The sequence below is a fragment of the Rutidosis leptorrhynchoides genome, chromosome 9 (genome assembly GCF_046630445.1).
Source record: "Rutidosis leptorrhynchoides isolate AG116_Rl617_1_P2 chromosome 9, CSIRO_AGI_Rlap_v1, whole genome shotgun sequence".
NCBI lineage: Eukaryota > Viridiplantae > Streptophyta > Magnoliopsida > Asterales > Asteraceae > Rutidosis > Rutidosis leptorrhynchoides.
In genome coordinates this window covers 316260854-316279526 of record NC_092341.1, presented here as the reverse complement: position 1 = coordinate 316279526, position 18673 = coordinate 316260854, and the positions used below count along the sequence as shown (strand labels likewise).

At 35.2% G+C, this 18673-nt stretch overlaps 1 protein-coding gene across 1 annotated transcript; it reads right to left on the bottom strand.

The window, feature by feature from the left end:
- Positions 1-6915: 6915 nt before the first annotated feature.
- LOC139869405 (U1 snRNP-associated protein usp106-like) lies at positions 6916-15359 on the bottom strand. Its single transcript, XM_071857722.1, has 13 exons — positions 15142-15359; positions 14932-14984; positions 14653-14821; positions 14503-14566; positions 14254-14333; positions 10793-10946; positions 10330-10391; positions 8946-9020; positions 8773-8831; positions 8325-8406; positions 8138-8181; positions 7496-7738; positions 6916-7115 (listed from the first exon to the last, which is right to left on the bottom strand). The coding sequence occupies exons 1-13, from the start codon at positions 15286-15288 to the stop codon at positions 7097-7099; spliced, it is 1251 nt and encodes a 416-aa protein (XP_071713823.1). The 5' UTR covers positions 15289-15359; the 3' UTR covers positions 6916-7096.
- Positions 15360-18673: the final 3314 nt, after the last annotated feature.

The following is an 18673-nucleotide window of genomic DNA, read 5'->3' as shown; positions in this document are numbered from 1 at the left end:
GGAACAAATTCAAATTGGTAACAAAAAATGTAGAGGTGCCAAGGGTAATTGATTGGGCCCCTTTAGAAACGGTCCATCTAGCTGACCGTGTTAGACAGCTTTTAGTTCAAAGGTATGGCAGTTCTTCTTTTACAGATTGGGAACGTCTTTTCACCATTCGTAGACCTGTATATAAGGAATGGTGTGTTGAGTTGATGAGTACTGTATCACTTGATACAAATATAGTTAGGATAGATGATAGAAGATTTCTTAGGTTTATCCTTGGCGGTAGGATGTACAGAATGTCCATGCTGGACATGGCCAGGGCCTTACAGATATATACTCCTGGTGAGTTGCTATTACCCGATTGTACAAACTTGATTCATTATGGTGAACGGGTAGATAGTAACTTTGACGCTGACGCCATTTGGAGGCGTATGTCACATTTTGATGTTTTTACACGAGCAGGAGGACACTCCTATACACATATTGACAGAGCCGAGCTTCGTATTATTCATTGATTTTTGGCTAACTCGATTACACAAAGAGGTCATAATAAAGAAAAAATTACCTTATATGATTTATTCTACCTAAAGTGTATTCGGGATCCTAGAAGCTTTGTCAATATCCCTTACTGTGTTGCTTTTTATTTATCTAAAATGGTAGAGGGAATGCAGGACGGGAGTATAATAGGAGGAGGTATTTTTGTTACTCTCATTGGAGAGTATTTAGGTGTTGATAGGAACCAAGGGGGTCCATTACAGATTTGTAGAGAACAGGTTGAGCCCTTAGGATTGAAAGTTTATGTGGGTGCTAAGGTATTGAAAAGTAGACGTAACCAGGCAGTACCCTATGAGGGATCTCATCCTCAGGTAGAGAGAGGCTCAGACGAGGAAATGGAGGAGGCGGAAGACATTAGGGATGTCTTTCGAGATGCTATTCTTGACGTCCACGTTCGTATAGATGAGGAAGCAATGACGAACGTGGCAAGACATAGTATGTATGAGCAGTGGAACTCCGAGCGAGTATACGAGGATTATAGGCGACGCCAACACGATAGCTGGTTAGTTCATCAGCACCAAATCATGAGCCAGCTATCATATCAGGTACCAAATAACTATGTACCTACTCGACCTGCTCATTTTCCGCCACATAGCCCCGATATCCGACCACCCTTTAACCGGTATGACTATAACCAAGCCTATCAGAACACCTATAACCAACAATGGAACCCACCCGATGAGATGAACTGGAACCCCTATCCAGACTGATTTAGTTCCATTTGGTTATTTTTATGATTATTATGTTTTTATCTTTTGACTTTTTATGTTTAAACTTATGTTATTGGATAAATTTGTGTAATTTTTATTATTTTATTATTATTGTGTACTAATATTTCATATTTAGAATTTGAAAGTGGGATATTAAATCCCATTTCAAATTGCCATGCATGATTATACTTGTATGTATGTATATTGTCAATTGTTCAAAACAGGGTAAAACAGCGCATTTTCAAAGACTGGCATTAAGTTCAGCAAAAGCTACTAATTTTGACGACAAGATGACAAATAAATGTGATGTAACAACAGACGAAATGAACAAATGCTATGCACCATTTATCATTCAGCAAACAAACGCCAATATATTTGGAAACTTTGGTAAAATTTAATCATTTCTACGCTAATCACCCTCAATAATTTAAATTGTACTGATTTCTTGCAAATGAGGGCATTGCAAGATCTTAAGTGTAGGAAGGGGTTAAATTCTTTCGGATTTTTAAAATTTTTATCTTTATACACTTGGTTACCATTAAAAATACTAGTAACGTAGTAGTTGTATTAGAATCTAGTGCTCTCTGATAATAAAGAACAGCCCTAGTCTTATATACTGACTACCCAATTCTAGTAAAAATTTTCAAAATTTTCAATTAAATGAACTCAAAATCATGTTTATACATATTTATGAACGATAAAACTAGGTGTTAACACCGAAATTATTGTAACCTCGGAAAGGACATAAATTGAGAAACAAACCAAAATGTTAAAATTCATTTAAAATGGAATAGAGGACGATAAAAAGGAAAATAAAAGCCAAGTGTGGGAAAATTTACCAAGTTATCTTAAACATATGTCACATATATCTGTAACAAATAACTGAAAATACTTTTGCTTTGGACTAAACTAAACCATTTTACCCGATGAAAGAAAAGAAGAGATGGATCTACACGATGAATCAATTCCATCATTAAAAGGAAGTAAAGTCTTCCGAAAAAGACACGCGCTTCTTGATTTAGGTCAAGAAGTTGTCGTCTAGACCAGCTGTAGGTTGACGAAAAATCTAGAAAAGTCATCTCTAAAATCAGCAGGAAATCCACGGACCTCAGCATAAAACAGGGTCGCCAAGTGGTCAGATTTATCCTAACCATGAGAAGGATTTATCTCGTACAATGGGGGGGCACCGTGCAAATTAGCTTGATAAGACTAATGAATCAGATCTCCAGAAAGGATAATCTCCTTAAAAGATCAAAAATCAGCTTTTAAGACTGATATTACTCAATCCTTGAGATTGACTTTAAAGATTGAGAATTACAAACTCATGGAATTCAATGATATCTAAACTCGAGCTTGAACGAGAAAATATTTTGATCAAAATTACAAACCGATTTGTTTTCTGAAAACCCTATTTTCAATGCGTTCATTACCATTGAACGTAAAATCCTAGGAATTCACCTGGAATTCATTAGGTCACCTGAACCAAATCGGGTGTCAACCGTAAGAACGGTGGTTGCATAGTGGTCAAAGACAGGACCTTGTGCCAGACCGAAAAATCATAAGGGTGAGCTTTACTATTGCTCCTACCAAGGATAGTAATTGCATCCGACACGTTATAGACCATAATTAAAAGCATGTCAGGGGACATTGCCTTAACAGTTGCTTGTTCAACGCTTTCCTTTACAACCGGACGGTAGTTTATCGAAAGGTAATATACGGGACAAGTAAACTGGACGTGTTGCTTTTCAAATACAAGGTTAGCAAGTGGGTGGCACAAAACCGCAAGTTTTGAGCTAAAATTTTCAAATCTGAAACCCACCAAACCCACAAAAATATTTTGCAAACACCGGTGAAGGGTTATTCCGGAAAACTTATCTAGGGTAAAAGCTAGATTGAATTTTCAAAAGATCAAATATTTTCATAAAGATCCAATTTCCTTAAGGATCTACATTTTCATAGTCATGTGGGACTGTAAACCGCCTTTCAAATGTGCACTTTGCTTTGGAAACCGAAAGTAAATCGGCTATTTGATTGCAAGTGTCGTTGACCTAAACCCGAGGCAACTGTGGATGACACACCCATCTTTAACCATGGTTCTATCGTTACTATCATTGTTTATACCGCATTATAGAAATCACTGATGTACAAAGTGTGAAGAATAAAGAAGTGATTCTAGTATTTCAAGACGATATTGCTTGAGGACAAGCAACGCTCAAGTGTGGGAATATTTGATAATGCTAAAAACGAACATATATTTCATAGCATTATTCCTCAAGAAAGACAAGCTTTTAGTTGCAATTGTTCTATTTACAAGTGATATTCGTTTAAATAATAAAAGGTGAAGACAAAAGACAGATTCGACGAATTGAAGACGCAAACGACCAAAAAGCTCAAAAGTACAAAATACAATCAAAGAGGTTCCAATTATTGATAAGAAACGTCTCGAAATTACACGAGTACAAGATTCAAAACGCAAAGTACAAGATATTAAATTGTACGCAAGGACGTTCGAAAATCCGGAACCGGGACCAGAGTCAACTCTCAACGCTCGACGCAACGGACTAAAAATTACAAGTCAACTATGCACATAAATATAATATAATATTTAAATAATTCTTATAATTATTTAATATATTATATTATTTATAAAACCGTCGGCAGAAGAAAACAACCAAAAATGAGCCTCCCCAGCTGGCCATGCGATCGCATGGCCTGGAAGGCAAAAATCCATGCGATCGCATGAGCCCCAGTTCCAGCCCACATGCCTATAAAAATCGAGCTTTGGTGCACCAAAAATAATCCATCTTTCTCTTCTCTCATTCATACGATATATTTATATTTATAATTTATATTTTAATTTTAATTTTAATTTTAATTCTAATAATAAGGGTATGTTAGCGAATATTGTAAGGGTGTAAGTCGAAATTCTGTCCGTGTAACGCTACGCTATTTTTAATCATTGTAAGTTATGTTCAACCTTTTTACATTAATGTCTCGTAGCTAAGTTATTATTATGCTTATTTAAAACGAAGTAATCATGATGTTGGGCTAATTACTAAAATTGGGTAATTGGGCTTTGTACCATAATTGGAGTTTGGACAAAAGAACGACACTTGTGGAAATTAGACTATGGGCTATTAATGGGCTTTATATTTGTTTAACTAAATGATAGTTTGTTAATGTTAATATAAAGATTTACAATTGGGCGTCCCTATAAATTACCATATACACTCAATCGGACACGATGGGCGGGGTATTTATATGTACGAATAATCGTTCATTTAACCGGATACGGGAATGGATTAATAGCCACTAGAATAATTAAAACAGGGGTGAAATTATGTACAAGGACACTTGGTATAATTGATAACAAAATATTAAAACCTTGGGTTACACTCAGTTGACATCCTGGTGTAATTATTAAACAAAGTATTAAAATCTTGTTACAGTTTAAGTCCCCAATTAGTTGGAATATTTAACTTTGGGTATAAGGATAATTTGACGAGGACACTCGCACTTTATATTTATGACTGATGGACTGTTATGGACAAAAACCAGACGGACATATTAAATAATCCAGGACAAAGGACAATTAACCCATGGGCATAAAACTAAAATCAACACGTCAAACATCATGATTACGGAAGTTTAAATAAGCATAATTCTTTTATTTCATATTTAATTTCCTTTATTTTATATTTAATTGCACTTCTAATTATCGCATTTTTATTGTTATTGTATTTAATTGCACTTTTAATTATTGTACTTTGTAATTATCGCAAGTTTATTTTATCGCACTTTCATTTTACGCATTTTCATTATCGTTATTTACTTTACGCTTTAAATTAAGTCTTGTATTTATTTATTATTTTACATTTGGTTTTAACTGCGACTAAAGTTTTAAAATCGACAAACCGGTCATTAAACGGTAAAAACCCCCCTTTATAATAATAATATTACTTATATATATATATTTGTATTTTTATAAAAGTAAACTAATATAGCGTTAAACTTTGTTTAAAAAGATTCCCTGTGGAACGAACCGGACTTACTAAAAACTACACTACTGTACGATTAGGTACACTGCCTATAAGTGTTGTAGCAAAGTTTAAGTATATCCATTCTATAAATAAATAAATATCTTGTGTAAAATTGTATCGTATTTAATAGTATTTCTTGTAAAATTTAATAGTATTTTATACCACTCCGCTACTGCATCAAATATTATCTTGAATGTTATTTTTGTCGATCGTTTTTTCGCCTAAATAATAACATTCATCACGAAGTGTCTCTTCTAAATGTTCATATTTTCGTGTGATCTTGATGCCGGAAAAAAAAAATTCAAAAAAAACGAAAAAAAAAAAAATTTGCTTCCCCCCGATTGGTTACTTCCCCATTGATCCTGCCCATATATATATATATACACACGTTGGCAATAGATACTTTTTAAAAATTGGAGACAAAAACGTTGCAAAACCAAAATTTAGCACACGGCTTTGAACCCTGAAGCTGAGACGACGGCGGATGGGAGTGGGTCGACGTTCGGATTCCGCCGTCCCCGGTGGTCGGCGCCGAAAGAAAATTCACGACTCCTGGTGCTCTTAGAATGTCATTTTATTATTACTTATTTACCTATTTTATTAATGTATTTTTTTAATGATAGCTTTAAGTTCTCCTTAGAATCAAATTTTAGAATCAAATTTTGGATAAATTAGTGACATGTTGAATTGGATATTTTTTATTTTTAAAAAGTGAGTAATTATTTTGAATGTACAAACAAATAATGCATTTTTTATATTGGGTTCAAATATTACTAACGCGTATCGAAATGATCAAACAAGTGATCAAAACGATAATAACATAACTCAGTTAGGTCGTGTTAAGATTGTAAAAGTCAGCTTACCGATAGTCGGAGTTGGGAGGTAGCCCACCGATAGAGTTGGGAGGTAGCCCCAGGCCCCCACCCAGATAGGCCGGAGTTAGGAGGTAGCCCCACGCCCCCACCCGGATAGGCCAAAGTCGCTGGAAAAAGCCGGTCAACTTACAATCAACACGCTAGATTTACTCAAATCGTTGTGGATATTCTTTTCAGAGTCCATCTCAGGAAATTGATAATGATGTTTGTGGTGGTTGTCAAACTAACAATTGCTAGTGGTATGAGTTTCACCTTCTCGACGATAATGGTGTTCGTGGTGAAAGTCTAATATTTATGTTTATGTTACTTAAATTACTCAAAATAAAAATAAAAATGGTCAACGCCCGAGTAAATCCCGACTTGACCGATCGCTACAATGTCCAGACCCAACCCAATAAAAAATGTTCAACGACCGAGTAAATCCCGACTTGACCGATCCCTACAATGTCCAGACCCAACCCAACAGACTTTAACTGAGTCGTGCAATGTCGAGACCGGCAACTTTTCAAACCTTGAGTCATCTCCATACGAGAGAAAAAAGTTACATAACATGAACATAAAAACTTCTTCCCTTTTCCCGTTTAATGTCACTTGAAAACAACAATTTGGAGGGTAGAACTAGCAGAAGTTGACAAAAATGTGAACACGACACACCAAATCATAGTTTTCCATGTTTTTGCCTTTAATTAAAGCATTGATTAGATCCACTAGCAAATTTGATGTTAAGAACATCAACAACACATTAATATCTGTGCAAGGACCATAAAAGAAACCTATTACACTCACAACTGTTAGTACATGTAATCGGATGGATCCACTAGCCAACTCAACTTCAAGTTATAAATATCAAGTCATAACAAAACAAACATTTGCCCAAGAGCTAGAATAGATTAAAAAAAAACCTTCTTTCATGCACCTTTCCGCCTTACGCCTAGTATCGGTCATAACGCCTGCACAAAAACTTAGATTCTGAGAATGATACCATAATAATACAGTAATACAAATACAACTATATGATGTATTCAAAAAGATATTCAAAAATACATGCATAATTCACATGGTCCAAAAGGTTGACAACTATAGGTGACAAAATGCGCAAAAAGTTGAGGTTGGAAAACTGGAAAAGGTCACTATAAGATAAGATGGGCTGTGTTGGGTTGACCGATTGACGTTTCTAGTGACTGGACCCCGTGGACAAGTGAATAAAAAAGAGACCATTAGAAAGGGAAAATTGCTGTGTATAATGGTTGGTCGCATATCAATTGAGCATACTCTAAACATCTTAACTATGAAGCTAAAAAAAGATTAAAATGGGTTAGAGAAAAGGAACCTGGAACGGTCATAATCTCTGGGGCGATCCCTTGAGCGGGAACGTGATCTTTGTCGACTCCTTGAATCACGATCTCTTTCTCTATCACGATCATAGCGGTCATAGCCACGACTGCGGTCATGATGCCTATCACGGTCTCTGCTCCTACGATCACCATCCCTAGCTCGATCCCGGTCACGGCTACTTGCTCGATCCCGATCTCTGCTACTTTCCCGATCAAGATCCTTGCTTCGTTCTTTTGATCTAATAAAAGTTTCAGTCACATCAATAGTTTAGTTTTCATCAATAAGAAAAAGTAGAGGTCACCATTTAACCTGTTTACTTACAGATGGGTCGATACAGGTTATGGTTTATCTCTAACATGCAAATATGATGGTCTCCTTTTTAACACAACTTCCAAAACCGTTAATTCAAAAAATCAGATTTACTATTACTATTGAACATAAAAAAAATTGTATGCATTCATATTTGATACGCTAAACGCATATAAAATCCAAGTCAATTGAACCCGAACCATTCCAAAAATATAAAACATTTGTTTTGACCCGTTACCTGGCACAACCATTTGGCCAACTGTACAGCAGCCTATCAATTTAAAGATGTATCAATTAAAAAAAAAGAAATAAAAAAACAAGAATTTACCTTCTGTCATCTTCAGGAGCCTTCCGTTTATTGTTTCTCTCTTCCTGAAATATAGTACAGATAAATGTCAAAACATAAAACATAAACCTTACGAAGCAAATGACGCTATCAACATCCAGGGACTAAAAGCAAATGATGAATCAACCCATAGACACGAAAGGAAATAAATATAAAAACAATGACTTACCATAAGATCAGCTAATTTCTCACGTATTTGCATATAGCCAAGGTGAAGCTTTCCACCAAAATGATCCGCTAAGCGGCGGTCACTGAGAGAGACGTTAGAAAAAGAGGAAGAAAAAAAACTGATAATTAAAGGAATTAAAAAACAAACTGCAAGTCCCATCATAACTAATATAGAGATATCAAACATTTGTTGCGGTTGTATAGCTAATGGTACAATTGATCAACAAACAAGCATAGTGCAGAAAAATAAAAAAACGCACATTCTTTTTAGCTGCAAAAGTTTATCCTCGTAAAACTGGGCCCAAAAGCCTGCTGGTGACAGAGAGTTATAATCGCCAGGTCAAACACTGAATTACTTTAAACCCCAAATACCAGTTCTTGGTCACCATTCAAATTACTATGTATAATGTATACAAGCTATCACCACAGTATGAATAGGCATATATTACCTGTCGTAAACACTTAAAAATGCTCCACAGATGTCGCAAACACGTAACTTCTGATCAGTCTGAAAAAGCCAAATCAGGACAAATAGAAATTATTTAGGGTTTAAGTTTTACCTATTGCCATTACTACACTAAATTTTTGAAAAGTATTTTAATCAGTAAAAATATGCACTTACAACTCTAACATCTGCAGCAGTATACTTGGAGGAGTCTGTAACAGGTTCCGGACGAGGTGGCAAGTTGATCGAAAGCTACAAAAAATCACCAAGTGTAAATATCGAAACAGCCAGGGAAAGTACAAAAGTAAAAAAAAAAAAAAAAAAAAAGCAAGCAAAACAAAAATGAACTTTGAGAGATACATTTAGCGGTATAACCAATCATATGACCCAAATTACAAATTTGAATTTGGGAGTAATCCATTAAATTTGAAACAAAGAGATTGCCATGTAGATGGTATAGTGAAACTAACAATAACTATGTTTAAAGAAAACCTATATAAACAATACCTTTTGTTTCGCTTAGGATATTCGATTAATTAACCAAAAGAATCTATATTACCTTCATGAAAACATTTTAAATATTCTGCATTCACATCCTAGAAGCTTCTAAGCTACTTAATTTTAGTTAAACAGATTGTGACTTTTCATGTCAAACAAGCACTCATATTTCACAAATAAACTAATAATCCATATTAAATACTATTGGGTAAGGTGAAAAGGAGTTCTAATGTTCAGAATTAAGGCCAGTCTAAGTACACGGTCTACGGCATAAGAACAAATTTGGTCATAATATGAACACATTTTCATGCCAGACCTAAATGCGAGTTGTGCACACACAATCAATAAATGACAAACCAAAACCATGGCACCTATGCATTGTTCGATAAATCTTTTGTACTGGGTCAAATTACTAAAACAACTTATCGGTCATCTATACATATTATAACATCTATACCTAATAATAGATGTAGCAATTTCAATCCACTCACTTATAACATCTACCCAAATCAAATGACTAGAATACGTATATAGCTTGTTTCGACATAATGATTACTTAACAAATAAAGACAGCTTGTTTCTTGTCAACCTGACCCCACTAGAAGAAAAAAGACCGATACATTTCAACTACAGATCACTTCGGCCCATTACCCAACCAGCCCATTTTGTCATTCCCACCTATGTTAACCCTTGCCACGCCCTCAACTCCCTTCCTTCAACAGATCAGCCTCGCAGAAATATATAACCTCCTTAAGTCATATGCTCAAGCATATCATCTATATACCTTTTCATTTCATAGTTCTTCGTGGCAACTCTAAATATGATGAATATACAATCCAATCTCACATATTAGTATATTAAATCGGCAAGATAAACATACATGATGTCATCTCATGCTCCATGTGAGGTCGCCTCAACCTAGGGTGCAATCAAATTCCATTGTGGAAAATACTAGCACAATTCTATGCTATGGGGCAAAGGAATCACAAAATTTTTAATCTGAAAGACAAACATATTTCAAAATAGGACTGATTGAAATACTATTATGAATCAAATAGTGAACCTTTTTGAGTGCTTCAGCTTCTTCCAGTGCTTTTTGTGCTTCATCCAACATTCCTTGCTCACCTAGAAATTAAAAGCATTAATTATAAGATTTATTCCGAAAATGGTACTAGAATATGAAGAAACATGCATGCCAACTAGATGCATAGAGGTTATGCCTTGAAATACTAAAAACAGTAAAACTGACTGATGATTAAACTTTAGTCATGACTCTGCCTATGATGACTGTCTAGTTAGAATAAACATATTTTATATACGATGTAACCTCAATTAAATCTACAAAAGACGAGTTGTAATATAAAAATTGTATAATTTCCAAGCCGATGAAACAGCCTGATGAGTGCACATTTGCATAATACTCGTTGAGTGAATTGCGTACCAGTATACAAACATTAAGATGTATTTGAAGCCCTGTTCCAAAAAAAAAAAAAAAAAAAAAAACTGATGTAAAACATTAAACTTACCAAGCTCTTCTGCTTTTTTCAGCTTCTCATTAATCAACTCCTGAGTGCGAGCATCGGGGTTAGCCACGGGTAATGGTGCAAATGGTGGAGGATTTGGAACAGGTTGAGGTAAAGAAGCTCGATCTTTGTTGAACGCATCTAACAAAAGCATCGACTGGTAATAAAAAGAAAACACTCAGAATAAGAATACAAATAAACTGTCAATTATTACCAAGAATGTCAGTCAAATGACTTAAATATTTACGTGATTCAACAACAAAATTATTCATATGTACATCCACTGAACAGTACACACATAATCTAATCTCAGATAGAAAGAAAAGACATCACACATTCATGTTAATTTAAGTCTGGGTTTTCTATTCTAGATCAAAACCTAAGAAGATAGATATTTTCTAGTATTCATTGAATGTTCATTCGCTTAACATAAAGAAGAGCTACATGATAACAAATTTAAATAAGTAATAATCTCTTATATGCATAAACAAACAAAAAACATGTTTCAAAAGACTTATTACTAGATCGGCAATAAGTGCATATGATGCATATGTTCCACCATAAACGAGAATGACATTAACTAACTATGATATTTAAGATGAAACTTCCTTCAAAAAATGAAAACGAAAAAATATATTGCTTAAATCGAGAGAAAGCGTAAACTAGTTTATATATTCACTTTGTTTGGCGTGAAACATGTAATAATAACTAATTAAGTATGCCAAAGAATTCAAGTGTTTATCAACTAATATTTTACTTTTTATAATAAAAAATACATTTGTTTTAGCCAAATACAACTATATCTCTGCTTTTCAACTGTTCCAGCAATAAGTTCTTCAGACATTCAAGGCACACTATCATGATTATCATACAACTCTCATTAAATCTCTAGAAGTAGTGACCCATCCAACCAACTGGAATACAATTGTTCTTGCTCCCCCTCAATTTAGTCAGAGACAGTATAAAAACACTACACTTAGAGCGTTCCCAACGGTACCGCCCTGGGGGCCGCCCAGCCGGCCGCCCTCCTGGGCGCCGATGCCAGCGGGCCGCCCAGGGATCCGCCCAAGGTGCCGCCCACCTCATCGTCCAAGTTTGCGTCCATTTTAATCATATATGAGGGCGATGAAAATAAAAAAAACAAAAAACAAAAAGTAGCCGTTAGAGAAAGAAAAAAAAAACCAACGGCTACGTATTCCAACGGCTCTTATATATATATATATATATATATATATATATATATATATATATATATATAGGGGCAGGATCAATGGGGAAGTAACCGATTTGGGAAGCGGGGGAAGCAAATTTTTTTTTTTTTTCGTTTTTTTTGAAATTTTTTTTTACCGGCATCAAGATCACACGAAAATATGAACATTTAGAAGAGACACTTTGTGATGAATGTTATTATTTAGGCGGGAAAACGATCGACAAAAATAACATTCAGATAATATTGTTTGTGAAGAAAATGAACGTTTTTTTTTCATGTTTTGTGAAGTAAAATTTAGCCCGATTTAGAGTTTAGGGTTTGGTGTTTTGGGTTTATGGAGAAACTCTAAACCGTTCGTGTTAAAAACTCAATCTAAACCCTAAATCTAAACCCTAAATCTAAACCCTAAACCCTAAATTTCTAAACCCTAATATCTAAAGCCTATAAACCCTAATATCTAAACCCTAATATCTAAACCCCAATAGCTAAAACCTCAAAATACGTTCGAAAAACACGATAATTGTTATATATTACTTCTTCGAGCGTTTTCCCGCCAAAATAAAAACATTTATCACAAAGTGTCTCTACTAAATGTTCATATTTTCATCTCATCTATAATGTTCGTGAACAAAGTTTTTTCAAAAAACGAAAAAAAAAAAAAAAAAAGTTTTTGCTTCCCCCCGCTTCCCCCGAATGGTTACTTCCCTCTTGATCCTACCACTATATATATATATATATATATATATATATATATATATATATATATATATATATATATATATATTCTCAAATACACTCCTATATAAACACCCATTATTCTACCATTTTACATACCATTTCATATCATTTTTACACATTTTAAACACAATTTCTTCCTAAATTCTTCCAAATTCTACCACGTCTTCTTCCAAAAAATCTTCATCCAAAAGCAAAGGCAAACGCCCAATGGTTCAAAGACTCGAATGTCGGAAACGACATGTTTCAATTTTGTCTTGAACAATTGCAACAAAATGCGGGGTTTTCTCGTTTTGCAAATTCAAATCCCTACACGGGTATGTTTACAAACATTCATACCCAACAAAATCAACACTAACAAGTCTTTACTAACCAACAATACTACTTGACCCAACAAAATCAACCTTATCCAAAATTTCCAACTCATCCACCTCAACAACAATCTCAACAAACATCATATTATCCACGACTTCAAGACGAATCCGATGATGATGAAGAAGTGCCCGAAACGCCACAAGACGAACCCGTACCCAATGAAGAACACGAAGACGAACCCGTGCCCGATCCGCGAGGCAAGAAAGTTAGGTGTCCGAAAACACCTTGGACCGACTATGAAACCAAGGTGTTAGCAGAGCGGTATGTTTACGTTTCCGAACATCCGGATGCGGGAAACAAACTTATAATTCTTTTTGGGGTGAGGTCCGAAGACAATACAATTCTTTGGTTCCATAAAAAAGGCGTGCGGATCAAATAAGTGGTAAATGGGCAAAAGTGCAAAGAGATGTGAAGATTTGGATTGGAATTTATTCCAAACTTGAGAAAATGTGGGAAAGTGGTTGTTCGGGTGAAGACATTATGTGTGTGGCCCGAAAACAATTCAAACATACAACCCGAAGAAATTTCGCATTTGAGGAGGCGTGGCGTGTTTTAAGGGATTGCCCAAAGTTTATGGAAAGTGAGGGTATTGCGGCTACAAACAAAAGAAAACAAGCCGATCCAATTCCAACCGAGGCAAGTTCAAACCCAATTCCGAACTCGAACTCGAACCCCGACCCAAGTCACTTTGAAAATTTACTTAAAGATACCGATCCCATCCGACGCCCTCCAAGTCGCGCCAAAAGTCTCAGGGTGACATGGATTCGTACTCGTCCGATGCCGCGAGTCGTATGTCATCCGACGAAGTTCGAGACGAGAACTTTGTGAAGAAAGCGAGACGAGAACAATGTTGAAAAGTTTGAAGCTTCTTTCCAAACCGGTTTCACGCGACTTGCCTCCCGACGAATACGAAATGATGATGAATTATCGAGCGAGGATTAAGAAAAAATACGCGAACGAATTGGCACCCCCAAGCGACGACTAGTTTTTTTTTATTGTATTTGCACTGTTTAGTGCTGAGGTGGCGCTGAGGTGGCGGACCTGGACTAAGATGAAGGTCTTACTCCATTGGGAACACACTTATACATACAATTACAATTAAACCAAAAAAAAAACACTAAAATGACTGAAAAAACACATGTACCTGTTTGTCTGCTCTTTGAGCTCTGTATACTTCAACCATCTCCAGAGCTCGAATCTTCATATCTCCTTTGCCTTCCAGTTCTGAATTATAAGTAAAAGAAAATCACAACCACCACAATTTAGTGAAACAACTAAAATCATTTATATCACACACAATATATAGCCACTTATGATATTCTAGGGTATAACTAGGGTATAATTAAGAGATTAACAAAAAACATAATTATTAACTGCTACCATAAAAAATTACCGTATTCATCAGCTTCTTTAAGCTTTTCCTTTATCTGCTTCGACAGCTCAAGTATCTCAGGTGTCTGCACATTTTACAACTCAGCAAATTAGATATATAAGAATATTAAATAAAAAGCAAATTTGATCCCAACATGCACATCTACTCCACCTGCGTAACCTCTGACACCGATATCGCAATAGCTGCTTTAGCATCCTCCTCACTTAAACGTTTAAGCGCTCTCGTAATTTTTCTGTCACATTCAACAATAAGCCTGTCTATGATGTCCTCCAATTCCCTATCATAGTTATCTTCACCTTTCGCCTTAGCTTCTTGGTATCTAATTACAGTTAAGTAACACCACCATCGAAAACCCTAGCACTAAAGTCTCAAATATATCAAACATAAAACGCACAATTTAAGTAATTGTTATAGTATCAAAAAGGATACTCTTTCCTCAGATGAAATGAGTGCACCTTCGGACACGGTCCCATGTCCATTTTCTACAAATTCAAAGAAACAGCAAAATTAAGTAAGCACCACAAAATTAAAACCTAATTTGTGATATGTATACAATACAAAACCTAACACGAGGGTATACTGTATTGAAATTTATAATTATATATGTGCATATACAAATTAGGGTTTTGAATTGCTTACAGTGAGTTGAAAGAGTTCGTGTGGGCAAAGGCCAACTAAAAATAGACGGCAGACGTCACGGTCGTAGTATTTACGATTAACTTCTGTAACATCGCCGTTACGATTTGCTCCCATCAATACATCGAGCTGTTTTCTTATTGCATCCATCGGATTTGGCTCTCCGTACAAGAGCGGGGTAGTTGGTTAGGGTTTTGGTTTTCTGAGTGAAATCTGAATCGATATATACCCAATTGGTGGATATATAGTCCGAAAGTTCGAGAGTGTGTTTGGTGCGGGTATTGCCGTATGGCTTTTTTTTTTTCTTAAAAAAAAAATATAATGGTCTTTTCAAAAAACTTCTTTATAATATAATTCAGTACGCTTATAACTACCTTTAGTGGTTTGGTTCGTGTTATAATTCATTAAGCTTATAACTACCTTTATTGGTTTGGTTCTTAACTATAGGCTACTATTAAATTTAAAATAAGAGAGAGTAAAAGAATGGTGATATATGAAATATATTCTATGTGTGCATCTTATGCAAATCACATCTTTTGGTATTTATAATACAATAATTTACTGTGCAGTTAGGTAGAATGATAATAAACTCGTGATTTGATTCAAATTTGTTAGCCACATGTTTTGTCTTTATCACAACACTCCCCATTGGATGACAAATTGTATTAAAGAGCAACTTAGTATTGCCTCGTTAAAAACCTTGCTAAAGATAACCCATTGGGAAAAAACTTTAGCTAAGGGAAAAAGAGTGCAACATAGAGTTGACTCCCCCTCAAGTAGACATCGTTGATCTTTTACATCTTTTGAACATGTCTCATTCCAATATTGTGAACGTGTGTTCTGAAAATAGCAGTTGGGAGTGCTTTGGTGAAAAGATCAGCAGAGTTTTTGCTGGATTGAACATATCTCATTTCAATCTGGTTGTTCTTAATGAGATCTTGAGTGTATCAGAAGAATCTAGGAAGTATGTGTTTTGTTCGGTCACTTTTGATATACCCTTCTTTCATCTGTGTTATGCAAGCTGCATTATCTTCATATATAGTTGTTGGACTTTTATCGCGTTCTAGTCCACAAGAATCAGTAATGAGTTGTGTCATTGATCTCAACCAAAAACATTCCCGAATAGCTTCATGTAATGCAATCACTTCGGCATGATTTGATGATGTTGCAACAAGTGTTTGTTTTTTAGAACGCCATGATATTGCGGTACCTCCATTTAGGAATACATATCCATTTTGAGATTTAGCTTTATGTGGATCAGATAAATAATCTGCATCTGCATAACCAACCAAATCTTGTTTTGATTCGTTAGAATAAAATAATCCTAAATCAGTAGTTCCTCGAAGGTATTGAAATATGTGTTTGATCCCATTCCAGTATCTTTTGGTAGGAGCTAAGCTGAACCTTGCCAACAAATTAACTGCAAAAGAAATGTCAGGTCTTGTACAATTTGTAAGATACATAAGAGCTCCAATTGCACTAAGATATGGTACTTCTGGTCCCAGGATATCTTCATGATCTTCACAGGGACAAAATGGATCAATGTCAACATTAAGTGATCTAACAACCATAGGAGTACTTAATGGTTTTGCCTTGTCCATATTGAAACGTTTTAAAATCTTTTCCGTATAAGTTGTTTGATGTACAAGTAAACCATTAGGCATATGCTCAATCTGTAAACCAAGGCAATACTTGGTTTTTCCGAGATCTTTCATTTCAAATTCTTTCTTTAGAAGTTGAATGGCTTCATGGATCACTTTATTTGTACCTATGATGTTAAGATCATCGACATAAACGGCTATGATCACATATCCGGATGTTGTTTTCTTAATGAATATACATGGGCAAATAAGATTATTGGTATACCCTTTGCATATCAAGTAATCACTTAATCGTTTATACCACATGCGACCTGATTGTTTCAACCCATATAAAGACCTTTGTAACCTGATTGAGTACATTTCTTTGGATTTTGCATTGGTTGCTTCTGATACCTTAAATCCTTCAGGTATCTTCATATATATATCACTATCAAGTGATCCATATAGATAAGCAGTCACAACATCCATGAGATGCATTTCTAAATTTTTAGAAACTGCCAGACTGATTAAGTGTCTAAAAGTAATTGCATCCATAACAGGAGAATAAGTTTCCTCATAATCAATTCCTGGTCTTTGAGAAAAACCTTGAGCTACAAGTCTAGCTTTATACCTTGTAACTTCATTTTTCTCATTTCTTTTTCGCACAAAAATCCATCTATATCCCACAAGTTTCACATCTTTAGGTGTGAGAATGATAGATCTGAAAACTTTTCTTTTATTGAGCGATTCAAATTCAGCTCGTATTGCTCCTTTCCAATGATCCTAATCATGTCTATTTTGACATTCCATGACAGATTTTGGTTCTGGATCATCATCATCATTCATGATGTCATATGCAACATTATATGAAAATATCTCATCAAGATTTTTCATTTCATTTCGGTTCCATAATATTTTTGAATGTGCATAATTGATTGAAAATTTCGTATTGACATCATCAATCTCCTCTGCAGAAGGAGTATTGATTTGTGGTTCTTCTTGAACACTTTCTTTTACCTCATTAGCAGCTGATTTTCTTTTTCGAGAATTTTTATCATTGGAACCAATTGGTCTCTCACGTTTCTGGCGTGGCAAAGACTCAAGAGCGACATTATTGCCAGCTTTTGAAATTTCAATTCGAGCTGGAGCATTTGCTGCTGGTATATATGATTTAGTCACTCTTTTTGTATCTGTAAATGCATCAGGCAATTTATTCGCAAGTTCTTGCATATGCATTATTTTTTGAACTTCGGTCTCGCATTCTTTTATGCGAGGATCAAGATACATTAATTGAGGTTCACACCATGAAACATTATTTTCTTTATTTTTTATTTCTCCCCCTAATATAGGGAATAATGTTTCATTAAAGTGAAAATCAGCAAAGCGTGCTGTAAAAACATCACCCGTCATGGGTTCAATATATCTTATGATTGAAGATGTTTCATATCCAACATATATTCTCATCCTTCTTTGAGGATCCATTTTAGTGCGTTGTGGTGGTGCGATAGGAACATAAACCGCACAACCAAATGTTTTAAGGTGAGAAATATTTGGCTGATGGCCAAAAGCAAGTTACAAAGGAGAATATGTATGACTTGCACTTGGTCTAATGCGAATTAATGATGCAACATGTAAAATTGCATGACCCCATACAGATACTGGGAGTTTTGTTCTCATTATCAATGGTCTAGCTATTAACTACAATCGTTTGATTAGTGATTCGGCTAAACCATTTTGTGTATGCACATGGGCAACAGGATGTTCAACAACAATCCCCAAAGACATGCAAAAATCATTAAATGCTTGAGATGTAAACTCACCAGCATTATCCAATCTCACCCTTTTAATAGTATAATCGGGGAAATGTGCTCTCAATTTAATAATTTGAGCAAGAAATTTTGCAAATGCAACATTTCGACTTGATAATAGACAAACATGAGACCATCTACTAGATG